Source organism: Eretmochelys imbricata, chromosome 8 (genome assembly GCF_965152235.1).
Source record: "Eretmochelys imbricata isolate rEreImb1 chromosome 8, rEreImb1.hap1, whole genome shotgun sequence".
Taxonomy (NCBI): domain Eukaryota; kingdom Metazoa; phylum Chordata; order Testudines; family Cheloniidae; genus Eretmochelys; species Eretmochelys imbricata.
Window position 1 is genome coordinate 79,486,979 of NC_135579.1, and position 27,598 is coordinate 79,514,576.

The 27,598-nt window shown below is 39.8% G+C and overlaps 1 protein-coding gene across 1 annotated transcript; it reads left to right on the forward strand.

Moving 5' to 3' along the window:
- The first annotated feature begins 504 nt into the window (after nucleotides 1–504).
- On the forward strand, nucleotides 505–27,598 carry LOC144268782 (vitellogenin-2-like). Its single transcript, XM_077824001.1, has 35 exons — nucleotides 505–544; nucleotides 669–689; nucleotides 804–955; nucleotides 2,062–2,313; nucleotides 2,925–3,086; nucleotides 3,177–3,325; nucleotides 3,991–4,141; nucleotides 4,265–4,422; nucleotides 4,512–4,677; nucleotides 5,595–5,720; nucleotides 6,054–6,272; nucleotides 6,855–7,072; nucleotides 7,241–7,342; nucleotides 7,938–8,058; nucleotides 8,190–8,291; nucleotides 9,889–10,008; nucleotides 10,092–10,281; nucleotides 12,210–12,303; nucleotides 12,439–12,624; nucleotides 13,396–13,540; nucleotides 13,693–13,891; nucleotides 13,979–14,154; nucleotides 14,569–14,900; nucleotides 15,681–15,735; nucleotides 18,623–18,757; nucleotides 19,550–19,762; nucleotides 19,863–20,005; nucleotides 20,624–20,762; nucleotides 21,312–21,453; nucleotides 22,084–22,270; nucleotides 22,796–22,890; nucleotides 24,026–24,123; nucleotides 25,068–25,227; nucleotides 26,599–26,760; nucleotides 27,480–27,598. The coding sequence occupies exons 1-35, from the start codon at nucleotides 505–507 to the stop codon at nucleotides 27,596–27,598; spliced, it is 5,229 nt and encodes a 1,742-aa protein (XP_077680127.1).

Consider the following 27,598-nt stretch of genomic DNA (forward strand, 5'->3'; position numbering starts at 1 on the left):
CATAACATTGTTATATTATTTTAACATTTTGGTAAATCAAGAAATAAGAGAAAGACAGTTGTCACACTTACTACTGCTTGCTCACTGAGTCATTATCAGTTAGATAACATTGTGTATCATATGCCAGGTCAGAATAACCAGGGCAAAGTCATTCTAATCTGTGGCAGAATCAATTACAGGCAAGCCGCCATGAACAAAATCTCACAAATAAAGTAACATATTATATGTGTTTTTAATTTGTTTTAAAGAACTTTAGGAAAAGCAAGAGATACTCTTAAGCAGTCTGTCAAAGATTTAAATAATATAATTTCAATGAGCCTGGCATGGTCTGTCCAGGATTCCTCCCATTCAAAAGTCAATATGGTTGCAAAAAGAAAAGTGTTTGCATAAACTGATAACAAATTGAAAAATCAGCAAAATACAGCCTAGCAGTGGCCATGTGCTAGTGATGGTTTTTCTATAAAAGCCTCACGATGCCTGAGGAGGTCTTTATTCACTTTCATCATGAGGGGAATCATACTAGCGCTAGTGTTTACCCTTGTGGGTAAGTTTATACTTAGCCCTTCTCTGTTTGTCTTTGCTGGGTTTTTATAGTTGAGTCAAAAAACTTAAGTTCAAAGTTAATTTGTTTGCCATTATTCATGTGTCCATTTGATTTCTTTTCACAGGGAGTGAAAAGTATGACCCTGGTAAGTCTACTGTTCATTTCTTAAGCTTCATTCAATGCCTTTGTCATAATGACCACGAAGCAGAATGTCTTTTGAACTATTACTAAAAGTGAATATTTGTATCATTTTCCACAGAGCCTGATTTTAGTAGCAGCAAGACCTACTTGTACAACTATGAGGGCCTGACCCTGAATGGACTGCCAGAGCCTGGTTTGGCAAGAGCTGGGCTGAGACTGTCCTGTAAACTAGAGATCAGTGGATTGTCACAGAGGGCTCACCTCCTCAAGGTAGACTGCACTATTTCCAAAAGAGATCAAGCAAAACCAGTGTTGAATAGCAAGTCAGGTTAAAGTGATACTTGGGCTATTGAATGTTGTAGGCAGCCACAGGAAAAAAGCAATGGAGAAAAGAGCTTTGAAGATTTTAGGGAGTGGGAAATGACTTGTGAGTTATGGCTCCGGTTTTCAAAAGTGACTAGTGATTTGAGGTGCCTTGATTTTGGAGTGTTCAACTTGAGACACGTTAATGGGATCTGATTTTCAGAGGTCAGGTGACAAAAATGGAGGCACCAAACTTATCACTGGAAAATCGAGGCACCAAAAATCACTAGTCATATCTGAGAACCTTGGCCTGCAACACCAGGGGTCCAATCCTGCTCTCATTTGAGGTTTTGATCTGGCAATCCTGACGCATTCCAAATTCCCATGGAAGTCATTAGGAGCAGAGGCAAGTCCTTAATTTATACGTAATAATAACAATTCTATCCAACTTACTTTTTATGTTATTCAGCACTCTTACTTATTCAATATTCAGGCAAAGCTGAAGCTCCTGTTGATTCAATGGGAGCATTGCCTAAATAAGGGCTGATGAAATAGGGTCCTAAAATTCTTCTTCTGACTTTGTACTGCGCAGTTACTTATTATGTAAAACTAAAAATCTATGTTGGGTATTCTATTCAACTTTATGCTCAGAGTGGTTGATGTGAATAGATTTTAAAAAAATATTAAGAGGTAATTCAAATGTTTTTAGCTTTTTTCTTTAATATATAATATACTCAGTGGGCCTGATTCAATGGAGGTATATTGGTCTTACACCAATATAAGAGCAAGAGGGGAGAATCAAGTTCTATGTATTTATCGCTATATATTATTTTTATTTATTGTTTGTTTTACCTTAGTGCCTAAAAGCCCCCAAGCCATCATGGGCAAGGATCCCATTGTATTGGGTGCTGTACAAACAGCACAGAAGAAGGTCTCTGCAGTCTATATTCAGAGTAAACCATGTATAGCAATGTTAATTCTTTCCCTAGTTATTTTCTGTGTACAGTACATACTGTAAAAATATTTTCGCTCACAGAATGGAGACTAATGCATTTTCTGAATTTTGTTCTCAGATCCGATCTCCACAGCTGGAGGAATACAATGGGATCTGGCCCAGAGATCCATTCATTCGAGCTTCCAAACTCACCCAGCTGATCACTTCGTGTCTCACCCAACCCTTTAAGTTTGAATACAGCAATGGGCGGGTTGGAAACATTTATGCACCGGAAGATACCCCCGTCACGTGCGTTAACCTCGTGAGAGGAATTCTGAACCTGCTGCAGATAACTATCAAAAAGTCACAGAATGCATATGACTTGCAAGAGGTTTGTTTCTCCAGTTTCAAGCTAGTTTGCTGCCTGTGGCCAAGCATCACTTGTTGTTATTAAATGCTTTTCAGTCAATTAAAACTCTTGCTTAGAGTTTATTTGTATTTATTTTAAAATCTCACTCACAAGCCCAAAAATGTTAAAATACTTTCATCTGGACAAAAGAAAATATACATTTATATATGAAGGTGATTGTTTCTGGCAGATTGTCTATTACATTCTCTATATGTGCACTCTATAAAATAGAGGACTATGGGGAAAATAAAGGTAATTATCAGACATTTTGATCTTTATTGTATATCTTCCTCCTTTAGCCTATTCAGTCTAATCTATAGTGTTCATTGAATTGGCTATATCAATTAGTTGATTATTTCCTAAATAGAGTCTCTGTCCTGCAGCCTTTACTCATCTGAGTATTCCTGCTTACTTCAGTAGTACTACTCATGTGCGTAATGAGAGCAGGCTTTGACACTTAATTAAGAAATGGTTTGCATAGAGTCTTACAAAATTTCATTTTCACTTTAAATCTCAGTTCAGAGGAAAGTTCTTCCCTTCCTGCAGACCTGATATAACTACAAAGCCCAGTTATTTTCTATCATTCTCTATAGGCTGGAATTGGAGGCGTCTGCCTTACAAGGTATGTTATCCAAGAGGACAGGAGGAGTAACCGAGTCTCCATTACCAAAACCAAAGACCTCAACAACTGCCAGGATAAAGTGGTGAAGGATATTGGAACGACTTTTATCCGCCCTTGTCCTTCTTGCCCATTGGTATGAATAATCTAAACAAATGCACTCTAAAAATGAGTCTACTCTCATGGTCTACTCTCATGAATTACATGAGTTTCTTTGCTCTTTTAGAAAGAAAAGATTGTAAAAGGAACTGCTGCATTCACCTACAAATTGAAATATGCAGATTCTGGCACCCTGATCACAGAAGTGGTATCCCAGCAGGTCTATCAGATCTCCCCTTTCAATGAACCTGCTGGTGTTGCTGTCATGGAGGCAAGGTAAGACCAGAGGTGAAAATAAGTGTAAAGGTATCAGTCTGATCTTGCTCCCAAGTGAAGTAAAGGGGAGTTGTCCTAAATGGCAGCTGATAAAGTTTCAGGCATTCATACTCCACTCCACCTGCCCCCCCTCCAAAAAAAAAAAAAAAAGCTGTGGGAATTTTGCACTAACAATAATTTTTTGCTGCATCTAAATTGAACTTTGTATTGTAATTAAATGAGAAAAAAATGGAAAAATAATTCTGCTTCCTAAATCCATGGGAGTGCTTCTATTCAACAATGATTCCACTGAGAAAGTGACGCTTTATAGCACCAACATCCCCTGAGTTAAAGTGAACTTGAGGCAAACACAGAATAATATCACTATATATGATATGTTATCAGAAAACCAGTATCTCTTGCTCTGGAAAATAACAATTCATTTCCACTTAACAATTCAGCTCCAGTTCAGCAGTTATTTCATTGCAAATACCCATTATCCCCTCATAGTGTTCTGTTCCATTGGAAAGACCATAACCACAAGAAATCATTATTGTGATAGAAAAAACAAATAAAGAACTATCCATATCCCCACTGTACAGCCAAAGCAGTGAAGTCAGATGGATGCAGCTAGACAGCTTATTTCTCCAAAAGACACACGTTGATTTCTTTTTGTTTCCTTCCAGACAAGAACTTACCTTGGTTGAAGTGAAAAGTGAACATGTGAGCCCTCCAGAAATGCAGCTGCAGAATCGTGGAGGTCTGCCTTATCATTTCCCACCACTACTGCTCCAGATGCCAATTCAGCTAGTCAAGACGAAAAACCCTGAGCAAAGGGTATAGAATGCTTAGTTTATTAAGCTGCTTTGCCATTTATCTGACTAATAAAAGATCAATATATTATTACAAGCTAATGGAGAAGCAACTAATTATTATATTCCCTCTGCCTTCTATCCTCAGATAGTGGAAACACTGCAACAAGTAATCCAGGACAACCAGCAAGAGCTCCATGGGGATGCTCCATACAAATACTTAGAGCTTATCCAACTGTGTCGGGTAGCAAGCCCTGATACCTTGGAGTCTGTCTTTAAGCAATTTTCAGATAAACCTCATCACAGGTAATGATTGACTGTGTCACTCACAACTGACATGTCTTGTACAAGGAGCATAGAGAGCTAAATGTATGGATTGTGTACCTCGGCTGCAGGGTTTGGCTGCTGAGTGGAATTGCTATGGCAGGCACCATTGATTCACTGAAGTTCCTTAAGCTGAGAATTCGCAAGGATGACTTTAAGTACATTGAAGCACTTCTGGCTGTTTCTTTTGCCCTCCATTTAACAAAAGCGGATGGCCATACTATTGCAGTAGCAGCAGTGAGTACAATATACAGGATCCTTTTCTGGTCACATCATCATGATAACAATTGATAATAACTAGTGATTATATAGCACTTCAGGGGCCAGATTCTTCTCTCACTTACACTCATTTTGTATCAGAAAAACTCTGTTACTTCAATTGACAGCTGCCTGTATGGAAAAGGAATTGGGTCCTATATCTTCAATTTGTTATGCTGGCATTAAAAATTAACTCCCACACCTACCCTGAATTGCTATCCCCATTTTAGTTTTCTCGGACCATACATTCTCTCTTCTTCCATCAAACCTCAGTTCATCTTTTTCTGTTAATTCTAAAGTATTAATGGTGATGGATGTGCCAGATAATTTCATAGCTCTTTAAAGCATTACATTTTCCAGTCCAGAGTAATTACATAACATTCCTAGACACTGGAATAAAGTAAAAGTATTGTAGGTGAAATATTAGCAAAATAAAAACATCGAACTCTTTACAATACAGTTAGTGCAACCGTCTATTCTATAGTAGACTTTCTTCTCTTTCTAGTTAATATTCCTATTTTTTAATATAAGAAAACACAGAATATGAAGTGAGCATGATTCTTTAATATAATAAAGAGTTACAGACTCTTCCAGAGAAATTCCATTTGTAGATTGGCCCCTGCCCATATCCTTTGTACTTTGTATCCTGTCTTTCTTAGGCCACGTCTTCAGCTGATGTAAATCAGCATAGCTCTATTTAAGTTATTGGAGATATGTTGATGTATATTAGCTGTGGATCTGGCTCAAGCTTGTGTAAAATATTTTACTGGCTTGATTTAATGTTATTGAAAGTGAAAGATATTCAATTTTAAATAACCTTTCTAGATGAATCCTAAATAATTGTCCTTATCTGAACATAACCCTGATTTAAAGAGGTGCCTCTTTTCCTTCTGCAGGATCTAGTGACCAGCTCCCAACTTGAGAGAATTCCCATGCTTCGCCAGATTGCTTATTTGGGATATGGATCCATGGTAAACAGACACTGTTCTCTGGCTTCATCTTGCCCTAGTGAAGCTCTTCAGGTAGGTGTTTTTCATTTCAGATTGTTTTTAAAAGCTTAAAAAGATAAGAAAGATGAAACTGCAATGAGACCTGATCATTTTTAGTCTAGAAAACATGATCCAGGATATACACAGTGATTTAATTTACAAATGTTCATTCCAGAAGCTTCCTTAGTAGCCAAGCGATACCAGCCAGGAAGCTGTCATCACCCTTGAATACATAGCTAATTTAGAATAAATCCTGAGGAGGTCACTGAATATTTGTAATCGCATCAGTTGCATTACAGTCATAGGGTGAGGATAACAATATGCGTATGACTGAATTTTGTATGAAAGAATCTGCTTTGTTTGCAGCCCCTCCATGACTTTGCAGCCGAGGCAGCCAGCAAGGGCAATGAAGATGACATTGCATTAGCTCTGAAAGCCATTGGCAATGCAGGAGAACCAGCCAGCGTCAAGCGCATCCTGAAGTTCTTGCCAATATTTTCATCTGGTGCTTCTAATTTCCCAGTCCATATTCAGGTCGAAGCTGTGATGGCCTTGAGGCATATAGGCTTGAAGGACTCCAGAAAGGTAAGCAGAATCAATTATACTTTACCTGAATAATGAGATATGCAGAATATATGCCAGGAGGAAAGTGAGTTCAGTGGTGCAGTGTTTGTGAATTCAGAACAATTCTTTATTGTTATTAGTATCACGATATTAGAGCCCCAAGTGACATCAGGGTCTGATCGTGTTAGGCACTGTAATTGTTGGGAGGTAAATGTAATGGTGTTTCTTTAGTCACTTGTCATATTATGTGACATCTTATATTAATCACATATTGTCATTGGTCTGCTACTGGAACACCCCTTGCTAAAGTGGTCTAAATGACAGTGAACACAGGGGATCAAATACACAAAACCACTGGAGTTACATCACAGATAAATTTGTCTCACTAGTCATAGCATTTTCTCAAAAGCTATTCATTATGTCCCCACACTTTTCTTTAATTCATCAGTTCATGCAATGGAAAAAAGGTTACGCCTGAGGTTCTATTCTCCCTTTATTATGGATGTGTGATTTGTTGATACAAATTATACATTGAATCTGAAAGGGAGAATACCCACCTTAGAAGTTATTAGACACTTATGAAATTATATTTTCCCTCTCCAGGTGCAGGACATTCTTCTCCAGATCTTTGTGGATCATTCACTTCCTCCTGAAGTCCGAATGATGGCTTGTGTTGTCATATTTGAAACTGGGCCTGCACTTCCTCTGGTAACAACTATGGCTAATGTGATACTGAAAGAGACCAATATGCAAGTTGCCAGTTTTGTATATTCCCACATGAAAGCTTTGTCAAGAATTGGATTCCCACGCTTTTATAATGTGTAAGTAGAGAGAGAAGTAAAACTGTACATTATCTGTGAAGTACCATTTCTATTACATTCTTGTAAGTAAAATTATATATATATACACACACGTGCACACACACTGACTCAAATTACTCTGGTAAAATTTAGCTTACTTTTGTATATTTTTATCCATTTTTTTAAAAGATCTGCTGCTTGCAACATTGCCATTAAACTACTGAGCCCCAAACTTGACCGACTGAGCTTTCGTTACAGTAAAGTTATTCCTCTTGGTGGTTACTACAGTGAGTAAAAAAAATTAATTTACGGAGAGTGTTCATCATTGAAACACCATTTTCCAGTCATTTGGAGAACTAATGTAAATCATTCTGATTCTATCTGTAAGAGTTCTTTCCTTTTGGAATGGCTGGAAGGTTTTAAAGAGTTTTGAAAGGAGTATTTAATTAGTTGTATAAGATATTTTCTGTGTCTGAATTCTGAAAAGTTTAATGTGTTTCTTCTTTATGAAGAATTATTAGAGTATATTTGTGTTTACAAATTATTTTACTAGCTCTCTAACTTTCTTGTAAAATGCCTTTTACTGCAATAAAGTGTACTTAGAATATTTAAGTTTGATCAGATAGTTTCACTGCATTTGTTAGTACAAAATTTTACCCCAATCCTGCAAACATTTATTCATTTGAATATCTCATTGATTTCAGTGGTATATTCATGTATATAGATACTCGCTGGTAAACATTTGCTAGGTCAGGACCTAAATGTTGAAAATCTTCATGAGAATATATTTTACGAAAAAAGGATTATAAACTTCAGATTGACATCCCCAGAGGTCAATAGAACAACAACATTGCACTGTTTTGTTTTTAATTTCTACAACAGGTAGATATCAGGCTGGTGCATTTGGAAATATCTTCCTTATGAACAGTCCAAGAACAATGTTCCCATCAGCTTTAATTTCCAGTTTGATTGTAAACTATGCAGGTGCAGCTACTAGTTTGCTAGAGGTAAATATTATATTTAAGTCAATAACAGATCGTATCAAAGTTTATTTTTGACAAATGTATTTCTTCACTAACAGTATGTTTTAACTGTATTGTAGTGCACCCTCTCATGCACAGTGTTGTTTTTTAATTAGGTTGGTGTCCGTGCAGAAGGTCTTACAGATATTATAAGGAAACAAAGCATCCCATTTGCAGAATATTCCACATACAGAAAGATAAAGGAGATTGGGAAAACAGTATGTGTTGTTCTCATTTTGTTTCATGTGATGTATTGTGGGTGGAATTCATCAAGGGCAGAGGGATTTAATAAGACTCTCAGCACCAGTTCAGTCTTGTACTGAGAGGCAAATTAACGCCCCTGAACCCAGTCTGAGTGTCTCAGCTATACACTGTGGAGATTCACATTGGGATAGCAGGGGAAGGATTCTTCTGTGGAGATGGTCAAGAATTTTCAAACAAAATGGATTTTCATTGGAAAATGCCAATTCACTGATACCTAGATGTTTCACAGAAATGTGTTAGATGAGGTAATATCTTTTATTGGACCAACTTCTGTTGGTAAGAGAGAAAAGCTTTTGAGCCACACAGAGCTCTCCTTCAGGTCTGGCAAACAGAAGAGCTCTGTGTGGCTCAAAAGCTTGTCTCTCTCATCAACAAAAACTGGTCGAATAAAAGATATTACCTCACCCACCTTGTCTCTTGAATATCCGGCGACTGACCCAGCTACAACACTGTATATCACCGAATTTTTCATTTTCAATGAACGTCTGCCAAAATGCAAAGAGGGTTCTGATGGAAACCTGCCTGGCTCCTTGTCCGTTCCACCGATGTGCTGCTGGGGAGCGTGGGCTTTCAGGGTCCATGGTTCTGCGGTAGCCCCGCCATGCTGACTGCCTTGGAGTTGGGACCCCAGAACTTTCAGGCTCCCCGCTGTATAGCTGGGAACCCTGAGTGCTTCACCTTGAGACAGGACTCTCAGGACTCCTAGACTCCCCACTCCATGGCGTTGGACTCTCCAGACTCTGGGGGACTTCCCGAGCTACCCCCAACTCCAGGCAATGCCCAGTCTACTCCCAAATCTCTGGGAGCAGCGCAAGGTATCCCTCAGAGGCAAAAGCAGCTGGGGGAGTCCCCAGTGTGTGGATAGCTGGCTGCTCCATTTTGTTTTTGAAAAATTGAATGGAAACATTTCAAATTTTCGAGACCAAAAAAATGTTGGCATTTGCTTTCCATGAGTAATATCAAAATTTATAGTTTTTGTTTCTATTTGGAACATTAGTTTTTAAATGTTGGAATTTCCTGTGGCTTGGAAATTCCAAGTTTCAATCACCTGCGTTCTCCTGGGATGTCTGGAGCAGCCTCCCACTCTGGCCTTGTTTCCAAAACACCCTGTACCTCGCTGCATAGTGAGCCCCAATGAACCTGGGCTCCATAGCACATAGTAGAGGTTCAGCCCAGGCTTGGCCTCCCCAGATCATGCCTCTCTTCCTCCCCTTGCAACCGGTCTGTTTTCAGAACTTCTGTGTCCTCAAGTGAAGGATTGATTTGATTCTGTGGTCTTATCTTAAATTGGGTTTAAGTGGTGTGGCAGGCCGTGACCTGACCCTCTGCATTGGATGTAATGTTATCTTGTCAGAATACATACATTATATATGAAGTCACTTGTGTATGTTTGAATTGCATGGAATTCTGAAAAGCCACATTATGATATTAGCAAAGAAACACAAATGGCAAAGAAAAAATATAGCTTAGTCAGTGGCCATTTCTGTTGCCTATTAAATGTTTATTTGCAAATATACTGTATTAAGTGCCTTTTGTTTGTTTGTTTCCTAGCTTCTGGGATGGAGGGAGTTGCCTTCAGAAAATCCTGTGTTATCAGCTTACCTAAAACTATTTGGCCAAGAGCTGGCCTTTGCTGACATCAACAAGGATATCATTCAGCAGGCTATTAAAGTATGGACTCCCCCTAATTTTGTCTGAAGTGTTTGGCAGCTTTATATCCTCATCTAACCTGCTGTATCTCTGTTACATTGTAGCTTGTGACTGGACCAGCAGACAGACACGCATGGCTGAAGAGAGTGATCCATCAAATCCAAAGTGGCATTGCAGAACGATGGATTCTGCCATTATATTCAGGAGAATTTCGGCACATCGTCCCTACCACTGTTGGTCTGCCATTGGAATACAGTTTATATACTACTGCTCTGGCACATGCAACAACCCGTGGTGAGCTTGAGAACATAAGATTTGCTATATTGGATCAAACCATGGGATGGGAGACAAATTAGGAGGAGGTGGAGTGAAAAGTTATGAGAACAGAAAGGTAGGAGGGACTAATTTACGTAGGACCTTGAAAAGCCAGGACAGAAAGGGAGGAAGGAGAGCTAGTGAAAATATTTGAAGCTGGTTGGGACGTAGTTGCAGCAGCAAACAAGGTAGATGATTTTTGCTGCAGTATTTTGGATGGACAGAAAAGGGCGGGGGTGAGGTAAGAATCTGAAAAACCAAAGAGAAGGTGGTGACAGTACTCAAGGTCAGAAATAACCAAAACCTGGACAAGAGATTTTTCTATAGGAATGGGTGGATTCTGAAGGTGATGCATAGAAACACCCAGCAGACTTAGTACCAATGTGGAGAGAGAGGATCTGAAGATGGCTCAGTAGTCACTGGGAGGAATTGCCAGGAATGATAGAGACGGGAGGAGGAGTAGAGGGCTTGCAAGGGAACATGAGGAGTTCCAGTTTAGACATGTTATGTTTGAATGGGTGGTAGAATATTTAGTGATCATAAGATTATGCAGAAGAGTTTTAAATTAGATAATATTATTTGACTCTCTCTTTTGCTGCAGCAGTGAATCTCACAAACTGACTACACAGTGTGTGAAGAACATTTTCCTTTGTTTTAAATTTGCCTGTCATTAACTGAATTGAGTGATCCTTTTTGTCCTGTAGTACGGTAATGTGTCAAAGGGAGGGACCATACCTTTGAGTAACAGTAAATTTAAGGTTTCAGAGTAGCAGCCGCATTAGTCTGTATCCACAAAAAGAACAGGAGTACTTGTGGCACCTTAGAGACTAACAAATTTATTTAAGCGTAAGCTTTTGTGAGCTACAGCTCACTTTATTGGATGCATTCAGTGGAAAATACAGTGGGGAGATTTATATACACAGAGAACATGAAACAATGGGTGTTACCATTACATACTGTAACGAGAATGATCAGGTAAGGTGAGCTATTACCAACAGGAGAGTGGGGGTGGGGGGGACCTTTTGTTGTGATTTAATTCTTCCCTTTTCAAGGCCTAATTTTTGTAGCTGCTCACTATATGTAGGTCTTATGATATCATTTGCTATCTTTGTTGCCCATTTTTAGTCTCTCTTAAAATGAGCAAGCTAAAACTGAACACCTACCTCCAAAGGAGAGCACATACCATTGTTCAATATCATATCATTAACTTTTGCAATAACTTCTATCCCCAAATATCCCATTCGCTGTCCACTGGCCCAATTTCTTCACTGAGGTATCCAACTGGGCTCCTTTATTTCTTTCCTTTAATGAATCTTGCAAGTTAAGGGCTGATCAGCATATGTAAGCCTTTTAGATGATGTTTGATTCTTATCCCACTTAACTGGTTACTCCATAACTTGAGTGGAGTTGTTTCTGATTTACACTGGTATAACTGAGAGCAGAATCAGGACCTATATTTACCAGTGTTCATCACCTTCCATTTATCCAATCTGAATATCATCTGCCATCCTGCCATCAAATTCACCAACACATATAAGTCTTCCTGGATTTTCTTGGAATCTTTTATGATTTCTACACATAGAAACAACTTAGTGACATCAGTACAAGTCACCAGCTTGCTCACCACTTCCTCTGCAAATCATTAATTAATATAATAAATTAACTAGCCTTAGTTCTAGTATGTACCCTTCATGTTCCTGACTGCCAATGTCTCTCTACTTTAAGGAGTAGCTGTTCACTACATCTCTGAGTTTCTTATTGATTCTCCAGTTTTTAATCCAGGACAAGACTTTGCTCTTATCACCATGGCTTTTATTTTCATTAATAATCTGTTACGAGAGCCTTTTCTCTTTACTTGTTTATTTTTACTTTTACCATCTTTTACTTTTGTTCTCGGTCTCTTGTAGTTGAAGTAAAGCTGTCCCCTCCTTTATCTGGTGATTTTAGACCTTCACAGTGGTCTGAATCCAGCTTGCAACTTCATGCTGACATCAGCCCAAGGTAAGGAAAGTGTTATCATTTTTATGGTTTTGAGATTTACAGAGACTTCTATGGAAAGGGAGTTCTACCTCTTAAAGAGCAGTGGCTAAATACAGTGTCTGTTTGCTTATCTGTGGCAATTTCACTCTCTTTCAGTATCTACTCTTACACAGTGGCAATGATGGGAATCAACACAGAATACTTTCAGTCTTCTATTGAAATTCACGCCAAACTCCGTGTACAAGCTCCATTGAAATTTGATGCCAAGATAGACATGAAGGAAAAAAGTTTTAAGTTTGTAACAACCCCATGCCAACAGGAGACTGAGATAGCGATGGGAAGGTAGAGTTGTTAAATTTCTGTCATTTAAAACAATTTTTCCCCCCTAATCTATTGTTTTGTGAAACCTTCCAACACAGTAAGCAGTATAATCATTTCACATGATCAGAGATACATGTGACTCCTAGTTACATTGCACCTCTTTTGTGGAGTGTAATTCATGATTTCTTTTTTGGTTTGTTTTGTGTGTGTGTGTGTAACATGGGATACAATTTTCAAAAAGCACCTAAATCACTTTGGAACTTAATTCCCACTTTCAAAATTGACTTAGAGCTTGGCTGTATGAATATTTAGTTCAAAGCAAGCTAGGGTGTAAATCTACCTTACACTAGTCCGCTGTACCTGTCTATGTGGTCTCTGTTGCTGCTGCCATTTCAAAGGGAGGTACATCAAAGTGCACTAAGGAACTTTCAGTGCCCAGCAGCAGGGTCCGCACAGACACTTAGCACACAGCAAGCTAGTGAGAGGCAGTGTACACCCCTGCTTGTTCATATAGCCAAACCCTTAGGCACTCAGGAACCTAAGTCAAATTGGTTTTGAAAATGTTACCCATTGTCTTTATACCAACCTGCAGTTCATCTAGGACTGAATGATTCCTAAGTCATGTTATTAGGCTGCAAAAATGCATTTATAAATATTTATTAGGCTCTTACAATTTAGTGTTCAAAACTGTGTGACTCTTAAAATAGAGACATTTTAATAGAGACATGATTAAATCCATCCGACAGCCCTTTGGAGCTACTTATAAATAATATTTCATGCATAATCCCACAGGCATAAGGCTTTTGCTGTATCAAGAAATATAGGAGAACCAGGCACAGTGAAGAAGATTCCAGTACTCCCAGAAGGTGCTGGATCAAGTATTCTGAAGGAGCATTTCAAATCGTCTGAAAAAACTTCAAGAGAAGGTGCCGTGACGGTAACTAACTCTTCCATGTTTGTATATTAATACTTATTTTCTCTACTATATGCATAGCAATATTTGTACTTCTTGTCTGTGAAAATGCTACCAGTGTACTAATGTGCTCATGTTTAATGCAGCAAAGAGAGACTTCTGACATCATACCTAAGAAATATTCCTACGGTCCTGAACAGGAACTTCACCACAGTACAAGAGGAAAAACATATACGCAAGCCATTTGTGTCAAAGTGACTCGTTTTGGTTGTCAGGCCTGCTTTTACAGGAGAGCACGAGACGCTTCTGTTTTAAAAAATACATATTTTCACCGATTAATTGGAGAACATGAAGCTAAAATCGTTTTGAAACCAGGTATAGTACTGAATACAAGATTTTCTGTTTATCCATGTCAGTGCAGCTGAAGCAGTAGATCTCCTAATGGATGTATCTGGTGTGTAGCCCGTACAGATGCAGCAATAGACAAAATACAGCTGGAGATTCAGGCAGGATCTAGAGCAGCTTCCAAAATAATCCAGGTGGTAACCCTAGAGTCCGAGGAAGAAGAAGATTCATCTCCAGATGACGGGGTTCAAACGAAACTGAAGAAGATCCTAGGAATTGAAAATGTGTTTAAGGTAATTGACGTTGAGGTGTTGAGGGTGTATGGGGACATATTTAAACAAACAAAAAGCAGTGGTTTTAAAATACAGTATGGAATATCTGCATGGAAAATGGAGAATAAGGGTAGTAAGAAGGGTAAAATTTCAAATGAGAGGCCCGTGTGTGAGTTAACATCAAAGGCTTGAGTGGAACTGGGGTGGTACGTAGGCATGGTGTTGGCCCTCTGCACATGGACGAGTTTCAGCCTAAGTAAGTGGGGACAGTTATTTTCCCACCACATCTGATTTAATAATCACAGCGATGAAGCCGTGCTTCTTTAAAGGGAAAGAACAAGTAAATAGTTGGAAATCCAGTGAGATAAAATAGTAAAAATTTATTTCTATTGATGTGTCTAATCACCGGCGTGGTTCTTTGAAACGCTGATGCAGGTTGGCAATAGAACCCAGCGGCGCAAGACGCAGTCTCTCAAGAAAGGAAAGACCCAGGTGACGGAGCTGAGGGCAGAGCCCAGTGCTAAATATCCATCTAGCTCATCGTCTTCCTCCTCCTCCTCCTCCTCGTCTTCCTCCCCGTCTGGTCAGAAGGTCAAAGGTCAAGATCCGAAAGACAAAACGTTGCAACCGAGAAGCAGAGACGAGAGCAGCAGCAGCAGCAGCAAAACGAGCAGCAGCAGCAGCAGCAGCAGCAGCAGCAAAACCAGCAGCAGCAGCAGCAGCAGCAGCAAAACCAGCAGCAGCAGCAGCAGCAAAACCAGCAGCAGCAGCAGCAGCAAAACCAGCAGCAGCAGCAGCAGCGGCGACAGCAGTGACAGCAGCAGCAGCAGCGACAGCGGCAGCAGCGACAGCGGCAGCAGCAGCAGCGACAGCGGCAGCAGCGACAGCAGCAGCAGCAGCAGCAGCAGCAGCGGTGATGCACGTCGGCCTGGGAGCAGGCATCAGCTCGTCATAGAGAGGAACAGCAGCAGCAGCGGCGGCGGCGGCAGCAAGTATTCCCAAGCGCAGGTACCTCACGAGTGTCCCTGGGATGCGTGGAAGGGCTGGGGGTGGGGGTGGGGGTGGGGGAGATAAAGTCAGCGTGAGGTATATTTCGGATAGCCGGCGGCTTTGCGTAGCATATCAGGAAATTATTAATTGATGCTACAGAACACACTGGTCCAGTATTGTGAAACCTGTTCTAAGAACCCCACTTCCACCAGGCAACCACCTGTCTCAGGGGACCCCTTTAAAGTATCGCCAGGGCTTCCCCTGCTTTGGCTGAAGTATTGTTACAGGCCACCAGAACGAGGCGACCGATCTTTCTTGCTTTATTGGTCTCTCTCAACGGGCTCTGCTGTTGCATGTTTCAGTCTCAATTCTCTGGTGGCGTTTCCAGGGGCTGCTAATTTAGGAGCATTCATTTTTTTGTTTAAACATTTCAAGATTATACTGTTGTTTTTCAGTCTGAAATCCTTACTTACTTGCAGTGCTGCACATTTCAATGCAATTACAGAAAGCAGGTTCTTCTGTGTAAGGCTCTTCAACTTCCTACTTTTATCATTTTCAAAGGGAACTCCAGAGATCTATCAGTATCGTTTCAAGTCAGCACATACACAGGAGGTAAGTTTTCTTCACTCATTGCGTCTGACTTGACATGGGTAGAATAAAATACTGCAAGAACTCACGTGGGAATTACTACCTGTGTGACGGAAAATAAGTGGTAGTACCGTCTTTATAATAGCAAAAACAAAGAGGAGTCCTTGTGGCACCTTAGAGACTAACAAATTTATTTGGGCGTAAGCTTTCGTGGGCTAAAGCCCACTTCATCAGGTGGGCTATAAACCACCTCATTCATTTTAGCCCACGAAAGCTTATGCCCATATAAATGTGTTAGCCTCTAAGGTGCCACAAGGACTCCTCCTTGTTTTTGCTGGTACAGACTAACACGGCTACCCCTCTGAAACCAGTCTTTATGATGTTTACAGTTTCTAAATATGTTCCAGTGTTTTGCAGAAATATAAGAAGACAAAGGGCCAGATTTTCCACTGCATTGTAGCTTGTAAAGTCATTTGTGCCTGTGCAAAGTGGGTATAAAACTCTAGCTAAGCAGAATGTCTATACAAGGTGCAAGTCCACAGAGGTTCAGGCCCAAATGCTAGATCAACAAAGGGTCTTAGGTGTCTAAAGTAGGGTGACCAGATGTCCCGATTTTATAGGGACAGTCCCGATTTTTCGGTCTTTTTCTTATATAGGCTCTTATTACCCCCCACCCCCTGTCCCGATTTTTTACATTTGCTATCTGGTCACCCTAGTCTAAAAGTAGATCACACAGCAATTAAGAACCTATGGCTGGCCCAGGTCAGCTGACTGGGGCTTGTGGGGATTGGGTTACAGGGCTGTTTAATTGCAGTGTAGATGTTTGGGCTTGGGCTGGAGCCCAGGCTCTGGGACTCGGTGCAGGGAAGGGTTCCTAGCTCTAGCTGGAGCCCGAACATCTACTCCACAGTTAAACAGCTCTGTAGCTCCAGCTCCGCGGGCCTGAGTCAGCTGACCTGGGCCAGCCATGAGTGCTTAATTGCAGTGTAGACCTACCTTAACTGTCATTTTAGGTGCCTAAGTGCAACGTTTAGTGCCACTGAAATCCTCAAATCCCCCACTCAGCTTCTGCCTTGCCCTTCAGGTGTCTGAATTTCCACCAGTGGGCATGCACAAATCTGCCTAAATCTGACATTGCTGAGTGTTCAGTGTGCTAACTCACACCTTTAAGACCCAGCGAGATTCTCAAATTAGGCAGCCCCTCATCTATCTCCCCAGCAGGGCCTGATAAGTGTGCTCTGCATACCTACCATCAAAGACAGCCGGGGTGACCACATGTGGGAAGAGGAGCAAGAGTGTGTCCATCCCCTAGAACACCCAATAGCCCAGTAGTTTAGGGCACTGCTAGGATGTGGGAGACCTATTTCAAATCCCCGCTCTGCCTGATTTGGAGCAGAAACTTAAACCTAAGTCTCCCAACTCTCAGGAGCATGTCCTGACTGCCAGGATGTTCGGTATTCAGGGTGGATGGTGGTTAGGGCACTCTCGGGTATGTGGGAGATCTACACTGAAGTCACTGCTTCCATGTGTTCATTTAATTATTTATACAAAGTGGACCACCTCCGACAGGAGAGATTGAGAGAGTCCAGCCCTGGAATACCCTGTAGCCTGCAGGTAGGATACTCAACTGGGATGTAGGAGACACAAGTTCAAATCTCTGCCTCAAATCAGGCAGAGCAAGAATTTGAAAACAGGCTTCCCAACCCCCAGCAAGTGCCCTGAGCTCCCGGACTATTGGCTATAATGCAGGCTTTCTCTCTCGTTTTTTGTAAGGAGCAGAGCTGGCTTAGGTGCCTAACACCAGGTGACGGTTCATGGCTATGAATCCAAGGTGAAGTTAGGCACCTACCTATCTTTGAGGGGTGGGGCTACAAACATGCCCCGCTCCCTGGCATTTCCTATTGGCTACTTTAGGTGGCTCCCCACTCAGTTGGCTGGTGTTTGTGAATTTCTTTCTGAGGCACTTAATTTTCCCCAGGCCTTGTAGAGGAGCATGCATGCCTAACTCGGGCCTAAGAATTCCGCTAGGTGACAGGGTGCATGAAAATTAGGCATTGCAACACTCACTGGTACCATGCCTAAGTCCCTTCATGAGCTTAGCCCAAAAGCCGTGCCATGAGGAACTTAAATAATTTGGCAGGCTCTGACCACGTGACATCTTGGGCTAGCTTCTCTTAGCTAACTTCATATGCTACTATGAACTAGCATAGCCGCATTGACAAAGGCGGCAGAATACACCGGCCTGTGTGACTTTAAATCAGTGGCGGGTGCCTGTTAAGGGCCTGATCCAAAGAGGAGTCAATACCAACCATTCCCATTGCAATCATTGTTTCATGGCAAGTAAAGCGATCGGTAGGAAAGTAAGATGAAAAGTGGTGGTTCAGCCGTTCATGGGATCAGGCCCTAGACTGCTAAAGAGCAATGGACTGAGTCAGTGCTGCTCTTTTATATCAGACCAAAGCTTTGCTGTGTGGCAGTGATTTGGGTATTATTTATACGCAGCCATAGGAAGAGCTTGTAAAGCAGAAGTGCTATTTGAATGCGCTGTTCCTGTGTAAGTAGTCTCAAAGAGAAAGCAAAAGTTAACCTGCTTTATGGCTTGATCCTGACAAGTCTTATCCATACAAGTAATTCTTACTTATGCAAATAACCCAGTGGGTCTGCTCAGATACGTAAGAACTACCTGGGCAAGAAGATCCATGGGTGAGCAACAATTTGTAGGGTTAGACCCAAAGATATTAAAAAGGAATAATATTTGGAAATCATTCAGCTACTCCATTAAAGGTTATTGACAATAATCTGGTAATTAGAATATGCTTGTAAAAGAATATTCTGCATTGTCATTTCGAACAACTTCCTATGAACTACCTTAAATTGCTCTACTAAGGATGATTTTTTTTTATTGTTGCAGTATCCCAAAAAGAAAGTCCCAGGCAGCAGCAGCGTCACCAGCAGCAGCAGCTCCTCCTCCTCTTCCTCTTCCTCCTCCTCAAGCTCTAGTTCTAGTTCCAGTAGCAGCGAAGACACCGACAGAGCAGGTTCCCGGGTCAGTTTCTTAGTCTTCAAGAAATGCAGTGTGTTAGCATGGCAGCACTGGCATGGACTTGCAATTATTGCCCAGCTAATGGGCAAAGAAAAGTAGCTCCCAGTCTGTGCTGCCTCTTGTTTGCAAGCACAAGAGAAAGATGTCTGTGCAAGAAACCTTCCCTCTCTCTCCCATGTTGCACAACTGTGCAAAAGCCAACAGCAGGAGCAGGCCACATGCTTCCAACACGGTGAAACACAGGACTGCTTGCTCCTGTTTCACCTGGGGAGCAGGACCCTATTGTGCTAGGCGCTGTACAAACACAGAACAAAAAGGTGGTCTCTGCCCCAAGGAGCATACAGTATAAAACAAGAGATGACAGGTGATATAGACAGACAGGCAGGGGGGCACAAAGAAACAGCTTGTTTCGAAAGCGTAGTGCTGAGTATTAACAACAAACAGCATACCTAAAACATGCTGATTTAATTAGACACTTTTTTTTTATTTCCAGAAAAATGCACTTGTTCTAATTATTTGGGCTAAATCCCAGTTTTTACTCCATGTTCACTTTGTGAAAACTCCCATTGACATCAGCTGGAGTTGTGGCTGAATAAGCATTGCAAGTTTTGGCCCATTACATTTTTATTTATTGTATATTATATTATCGTATATCTGTAATGTGTAAAATTACATGCATTTGTCAACTTCTTACTTTCCATTTATATTCTTTGTACCATAAATAAAAGCTAACATAATATAGTCATTTCTTTGTAATATTGTTCTGAGGCATTTTTTTTCATCCCTTGCCTTTAGCCTAAATTTTTAGGAGACAGTAAAGCACCAGAACTGGCTGTTATTCTTCGTGCTTTTCGAAATGATAAAAAGCTGGCAGGCTTCCAGCTCGTGCTATACGCAGATTTATACTCCACCAGACCCAGGATACAAGTGTTTGTGTCAAACATCACAGGATCAAGCACATGGAAAGTCTGCGCTGATGCTTCAATCATTAATGCTCACAAGGCAGCGGTAAGACTCAAAAATAGCACCGCACAGCTCTAAACACAATACAGCGATCTCAAGTATGTTTTACTTTTTAAAAAATTGAATGTTTTTGTCTCCATTATAGAGTTATCTGAAATGGGGCCGGGATTGCCGGGACTACAGGATTTCTTCAGAGTTTGTAACTGGCTGGTTTGCTGATCACCCAGCCATGCAGGTGAAACTGGAGTGGCCTAAAGTTCCTTCAAGAGTCAAATCAGTTGCCAAATGGTGAGGTTTTGCTCTTTCATTTCAGCAATTTATTTTACGATGTACCAGTAAAGCTGGGAAAATCCATATTCAGCCTTGAGCTTTCAGTGATTGACCGCCAATTCTTGGTCTCTATATTTTCTCGTTTCTGATTTGTTTGAGTTTGGAAACTCATCAAACGACCCCTAAGGAGTATAAGATAACCATATACTGTACAAACCTACCATACTGTACAAGTGGAAAGTAATCTCCTTATACCAGACAGAAGTTACTGAAAAGTTAGGGCCAGATTCTCTACGTCATGAAGCTCCTGTTCAGTAAAGTGGGGAGTGGGGATGGGGCCTGCCATGGAGTCCATTATGGCTCACTATTTCTCACAGTGGACCTGTGTTGCCCTGGGGACTGCTCTGACTTGTGCCAGTTGCTGTGTATGCTGGCTTTGTGCCACATAAGAGCTCCTTCACACCAGAGGCCTTTTCAGCTGTCCACATCATCTGCTCTCAGCCACAACAAAGGGGCTAGTCCTTAATATCTCCTCTAGCTTATGGTCAGATGGAAATGCCTCAGATATCCAATACCTGAGTGTCTGAGGGACCTGAGTAAACTTTTTACCGTTAAATAATGGTTTTCTTTTTCAAGGCTTTACACTTTCATCCCGGGAGCTGCCTATATACTAGGCTACTCTGAAATACAGCACAAAAATCCTTCTCAACAGGCCAAGTTGATTGTGGCTCTAACTTCTTCAAGGACTTTTGATGTTGTCGCCAAACTGCCTGAGGTGAATATACAGCATAATCATGCCATCACATATTTCACCGGATAGAATACTTTGATGCTTTTTTTATTAGAGCTGGGTCAACATTCCAAAAAAGTATTTGAAAACATTCGTTCAGATTAAAACCATGATATTGATTCACGGTTGTCTCTGACGCTTTTACTTTCTTTCCAAGGACATTTGCGTGGTGATATTTGTTCAGAGAAAGTGCCATGATTACTTATGTTAATATGTGTTTGTCCATCCATCTCGGAAACTCTTTTCCGCTCAGAAAGCAGAAGCAATACCATATGATTTAGTTGACCGATCACATAGCAGGAGTGAATACTGGCAGTAGTCATGGTGAAGAGTTCATGAGAAGTGAATATGCTGAATTATGTTCACATCAACTATTTGTCAAATAATTTTAAAAAACCAATATTTCTGTAAAAATCTACGTCCTCCCTCAGATAATTCACAAATAGGAAAAGAGGCTGAAATCAACAGATAAATTATTTGCTGTGAATAGCTTGCTGAACTCTATTTTAAATCCGTTTTCTAATTACTTTTCAGCTGACCATTTATAACACAGCCCTCAGGATTCCGCTGTCATTGCCTGTAGGGCCATCTCTACCAGCCTCTGCCTCATCACTGCAGCCCCCGATCTGGAATTTCTTTTCTGAAGCACCATCCGCAGTCCTGGAGCATCTGAAAGGTCAGCAGTTCTCCCTCTTTAGAGGCACAAGCTCTACAGGCTCTATCACTATTTTAGCATTGTCTGATAATACATGGAAAGGTTTTTCTCTTTTTAAGAAATAAATAGCACTCTAGTGATTTTTCTTCATTATGATAATGTTACATCATTTCCAACTGTAGAGAACATAATGTATGGTGCACAGAAGCCCCAAAGTATTTATTTCCAGATTGGAAATCAGAGAAAAATCATTTCATTAAATCATTAATGAATCATTAAATTCCAAAAAACTCCTCACATTGGTGCACGTACTGCTTTTGTTTCACATCCAGTCTGTCTGCAAGAGTCAAGATAAATTTACACAGGAATCCATGACTTCACTTTAATCATTTGTTCTGGAAAATATGAACTGATACATTTTGAATTGTCAGAAAACTAATTTGTTGCTAAAATGTGAGGAATATATTTTTCATGCCTTGCTTAGAGATTATGGACACTGAGTAGCCTAAATCCCATGTAATCTTAGAGAAAAATATTATCTGTTCTCTCACTGAAATGTAGATCCAAAATAAAATATTATGTTTAAATAAATATCTCTTATGAAAAGGAAAATATTCACTTATTTCTATGGCATGTTCTTTTTTTTACCAGCTCGTTGCTCAGTTTCCCAAGACAAGATCACAACCTTCAATGAGGTACAGTTTAACTACTCACTGCCCACAGACTGCTACCACATCTTGGCCCAGGATTGTAGCCCAGAACTGAAGTTCCTGGTAATGATGAAGAATGCAGAAGAATATGCTGACCTTAAAGCAATCAATATCAAGCTTGGCAGTCAGTAAGTCATTCTAAAACTCATTAAAATCATCCAGTCCTGAAGTGACAAAGGCAACCTCGAATAAAACACTCTTGGCTTCTGCTGCAAACCTGGGAATCCAGAAACAGCCACAGATGTACCAGTTTGCAAACTTCACTAAAAAAAGAGGAGCAGTCTCCCTACATTTTCCTCAGAGGGAACAGATGTTACCTCTGCCACATACTCTGCAACTCGTCAGCCCCACATCCGTTTTATCTGGACTGTGATTTGGCCAGTTTGTTTTCATCCAGCTCCTCTTCTGGCCTGACACTGGAAATGCAAAGGTATCACACCATCCAGATGTAACGCAGAAGAGACTTCTGTCTAAGCGTTACATTGGTGGTATTGCACCCAGAGTCGTGTCAGTGTTTCCCTTTATAACTATGATGTTGAAACAAAATAATGCTAAAATCAGGGATATTTAGTGAAAGAGGTTGTAGTCTGGACATGGTGTGTTCATGAACACAATCAGAGCAGAATATAAATGCATTTTTTCTCTTTTCAAAGTGAAATTGACATGTATCCTGCAAATGGACTTCTTAACCTCATGGTCAATGGTGTTGAAACCCCAGTGGAGAATGTCACATATACATCTGACTTTGGTAGGTGTCCATTTAGCCCTTTCTCATAGGTTGGATCAGGAGAGAGAGAAATATACTCCAGTAGAGGTATTTCTACCATTTTGGCAGTGATATTGCTTTGTACTTAGGGCTAAAGAGTAATATTTACTCTTTACAAATTGTGCATTTATTTACATATTTGCGGATCAGCATTTATAAAGACAGAGTAGAATTGGGAACTTTTGAAAAGTTAAGGAAGAGACAGTTGAGGTTCATTGACCCACCGCTCCCTTTCTAAAATGCGTGGGCATGTAGGATTTTGACTCTCAGAAGTTCTGGACTGGAGGAAGGGTATTCTTTTAGCCCAAATGTCTTAATCACTTATATGATTAAACTTTTCCAAATATAGTTTTTCTTATAGTTGCCATATCTATATGGTGGGACTTTTTTTTGCCAATTTGACTTATATGTGACATTTTGGGATTTTATATCAATAGAAATATTTATAAAAACAGAACACTAACAAAAAATATGGAGAACTGTAGGGATAAAGTCAGCCACAAGGCAGAGCCTGTTCTGTTCTCCCAATGCATACACATTTTGTTCTATGAATAGACACATTAAAACTTTGTTTACAAGCAAGAGAGCTGGATACAATACAGTTGTCCCCCGACTTGGTTATAATAACACAATTAAAAGGTGTAGGACATTGATGCGCCAAACCTCTCCAAAACTGGATTAACATTTTGGGAGTCCAGGGTTTTATCCCATTATCATTGACTTGGTTACAGGTAACTATAAATGGATCAGGTGACTACCAAGTTTCAGTCAAGTCTTCTGACTCCGTTGGAGTGTAGACAGGGCCTTAATTATCTACAAAAATGTAATACTAAGTATTGGAGGACTCCATTGTTATTCCCAGGAACCTGTTAATATTTACAAAGGAAAATTAATACAAATGTGATTGTTAGGGCTATAGAGTTAAAATCATGTTTCCCTAGTTCCTGCCAACAACTACATTCCATATTTGCAAATTTTAAGGAAAGTAATTTGTTAATATACAGTGTGTTTTGCTTCTTCAACAACAACAAAATACCTGAAGAAAAACAAGGCTTTGATTATATTTTTACAGAATTATTATAAAGATTATAAAAGATCATTTGTATTTTTATTGCAGATGCTTCTCTGATGATCAGCAGTGAGAAGAAAGGTCTGTCACTTGTGGCTCCTGACTATGGCATTGATAAACTATATTTTGATGGACGTACATTCAAGGTATTTTTCTCTCCTCCGCTAGTGTTTTCATTTGCATAAACTTCCCAGAAAATCCACAAAATTCCATATTTACACAAGGGAATCTCTGCTAATCAGAGTACAAGATTATTTTACCCCATTTAGTGATATTCCAATTCCACATTCAGACTCCAATATCCATACAGATTCCTATTCACTGAAGTAGATGAAACTTTGCATGAGTGCAAGGATCTGCATTTGCAAAGCCAACTTTAAGATCAGGGTAAAAGAGTTTAGAGAATAACAGCCTCCAGGCAGTCATCATAATATTCGGCTCTTACATAGCACCTCTCATCCGAAGATCTCAAAATGCTTCGCAGACACTGAGGAATTAAGCCTCAGAACCTGCCTGTGTGTTAGATAAACTAAAACATGGGGTGGTGAAGTGCCTTGCCCAGGACACACATTGAGTCAGTGACATAGTTGCAAAGAGAACTCAGGAATTCTGAATTCCTGTCCCCTGTACTTCTCATTATATAACTCTTCAACTAGTCAAAACCCTGATTTTTTTAAAAAACTCTAATAGAAGAATCGTCTGCTAGGAATGTAGAAGATCAATAAATGGCATGTATAGCAAGTGCTAATTGATCTATTAAAAACATCCATCAAACAAAATGTTTACATCTTCAGCATCAATCATTTAATAGGTTAGACATGGACACAGGGATTTTCAAAAGGACCTCATGGAGCTAAGCACTCAAATAACTCTCACTCAGGCCCCTTTGAAAATCTCAGCCAGAGTGATTGTTACGGAAAGCACAGAATCAAATCTTGTTCTTTAAAAACAAATAATCTGGCTTTACCTTAACTTTTATTTTCCTCTGCAATTATGTTACCTCAGGAGACCATTCTGTAACAAAATTTTGTTTCATTGACATTATCCTGAAATATAAACTTGAATTAACTTTTACTTTGTTTTCACAAAGGTTCAAGTTGCTTTCTGGATGGCAGGGAAAACGTGTGGCATTTGTGGAAAATACGATGCTGAAAATAAACAGGAATTTCAGATGCCCAATGGATATGTAGCTAAAGATGCAGTGAGCTTTGCGCAGTCTTGGATTCTGTCAGAAAAGCCTTGTGCTGGCGGTATGAAAACTTTACTATACATAATGTATGATTACTACAGCTAGTCAGAAAACTGAATTTCCATCCTGTGGGAAATTGACATTTTGAAAAAAAAAATCCCAAATAAGTATGAAAAGTTGAAATCTTGAAATATTTCTCGGAACAGAAATTCCAACACAATTTAATTCAAAACATCAAAAATACTTTATTGAACTGATTCATTTTGATAACATTGAAACGTTATAAAATATTAACTCTGGTATATGAATATTAAATATAACATACATAATATTAAAAATTAAGTTTAAAAAAATTAAAAGTTGAAATGAAACAATAAAGCCACAATGAAACACAAGAGGAAAATCAAGAGGAAATGAAAGAAGAGAGTTGAAACAAAATACTCCATTTCAATTTCAAATTGTTTAAAAAATTTTCCATGGAGAATTGCATCAAAATCAACACATTCCTGCAAAAAAATGGTATTTCAATGAAACAGCATTGTTTGACAGAAAACTTTTCCATCAGGTTTTTTTGACCAGCTCTCATTATTACTCTGAGTGACAATTTAAATTGTTGGCTCAGTGCTACTATTTTTGGCCTGATCCCACAAAGCACTTAAGCATATTCTTAACTTTAAACATGTGAGTATTCCCATGGATTTCACTAGGACTACTCATGTGCTTAAAGTAAAGTGCATGCTTAAACTGTTTGGTGAATTGGGGCCCTTGTAGTTTATTCTGTTACATTACTTTAGATTACAATGCGGTTCAGCGTATATAGTGCCTACATTCAATGTGTGCATGGAGAGAGTAAAATTATACTCAGTAGTAAGTTGAGGTTCTTCTCATCCACCTGTAACTGGCTGTAGTGATCACCGAAGATCAGACCTATCTGTTACTGACCAATGGGGATTGTTTCTTCATAGCAATAACAACCAGATCTACCATATATCTACAAATATATTTAATCAGAATGGTCATGATATTCATGCCATTCACTATTGATTATTTTTATTTGTGCACAGCTCCAGGTCCTTCTCCTGATGATTGAGATCTATTCTCTGTTAAACTCAACTCTTGCACTTACTCAGTGAGCCAATTTACCCACATAATATTCATTAGGATATTAAGTTAAATATCTCCATATTCATCTAGAGATAACTCAGAACTCCATCTGAAATAAGCATCCTATATCCCCATATATATCGAATTAAATAAAGCAAAGGAAAATTATTAGTTAGGGATATTGCTTTACATATGATCCATATAGAACTTTGGATGGAGCCAATTCATTTGATATACACAAACTATCACTAGCAGATGGAGAACTTCGGAGAAAATCTAAAGCCATTTACAGACGGTTTTGAAATATCAATGATTGTTGTATTGGCAGCCTGTAAACTGCAGCGCTCACTTGTGAAACTTGAGAAAACAATTCGACTTCAGGGCGAAGACTCAAAATGCTATCCTGTTGAGCCTGTGCTGCGCTGCGTGAAAGGATGTTCAGCAACTGAGACCACCCCAGTTTCGGTTGGCTTCCATTGTCTGCCAGCGGGTAAGTCAACAAAAAATCATAGTATAGGAGCTATCCAAATATTTACTACTTTAGGCCCTGATGAGCCAGGTGCTTAACTTTAAGCAGGTGAGTAAACTCTGTGATTTCAATGAAAGTACTCACATGCATAAGCTTTGGCATATGCTTAAGGACCTCGCTGAATTGGAGTCTTAATCGCTAACATTTGGTGTGTGACACTAACTTCAGTGGATGTAAAAATAAATATGTTGCCTGTCAGCATTTTACGATGTTTTTCCTGGTAATGACTTTTTAAATCTTTAGCTAAATGGAGGTCCCATATTATCTATTGTTTATTCATCACTGTCTATGGGCCTGATCCTGCTTCCATTGAAATCAGTGGAGTTTTGTCAATGGTTTAGAGGGGTGGGTTAGGGCCAGACTCTAAGACAGCAACTGAGATTTCACAAATATTGGTATCTACAATGCAATTTCGTTTTCAGAGTTTGACATTTAAAAAACAATAGATTCAAAATGAACTAGTATAAATGAGCATTATAATTGCTGTCTTTTAAATTAATGGTTAGTTTGCTGTGATGGCTGCTTTCCAATCCAGTTTGTCAAAAGAAATGTGCATGATAATTAGGAGAATCTAAGTCCAGTCAGTGTACTAATGGAGTCTGTATGACAAATCCCACGTGTTGCATACTTACTGTTTTTTTTCTTCTTCATTCTTATCTGTCATTTTTCTTCACGTCCAGATTCAGCTGCCAGCTTAGTTGAGGGACAGATGAAGCTTGACCAGAAGTCAGAGGATATACAGGACACAATTGAGGCCCATACAGCATGTTCATGTGAGGAACTACAGTGCATTGCATGA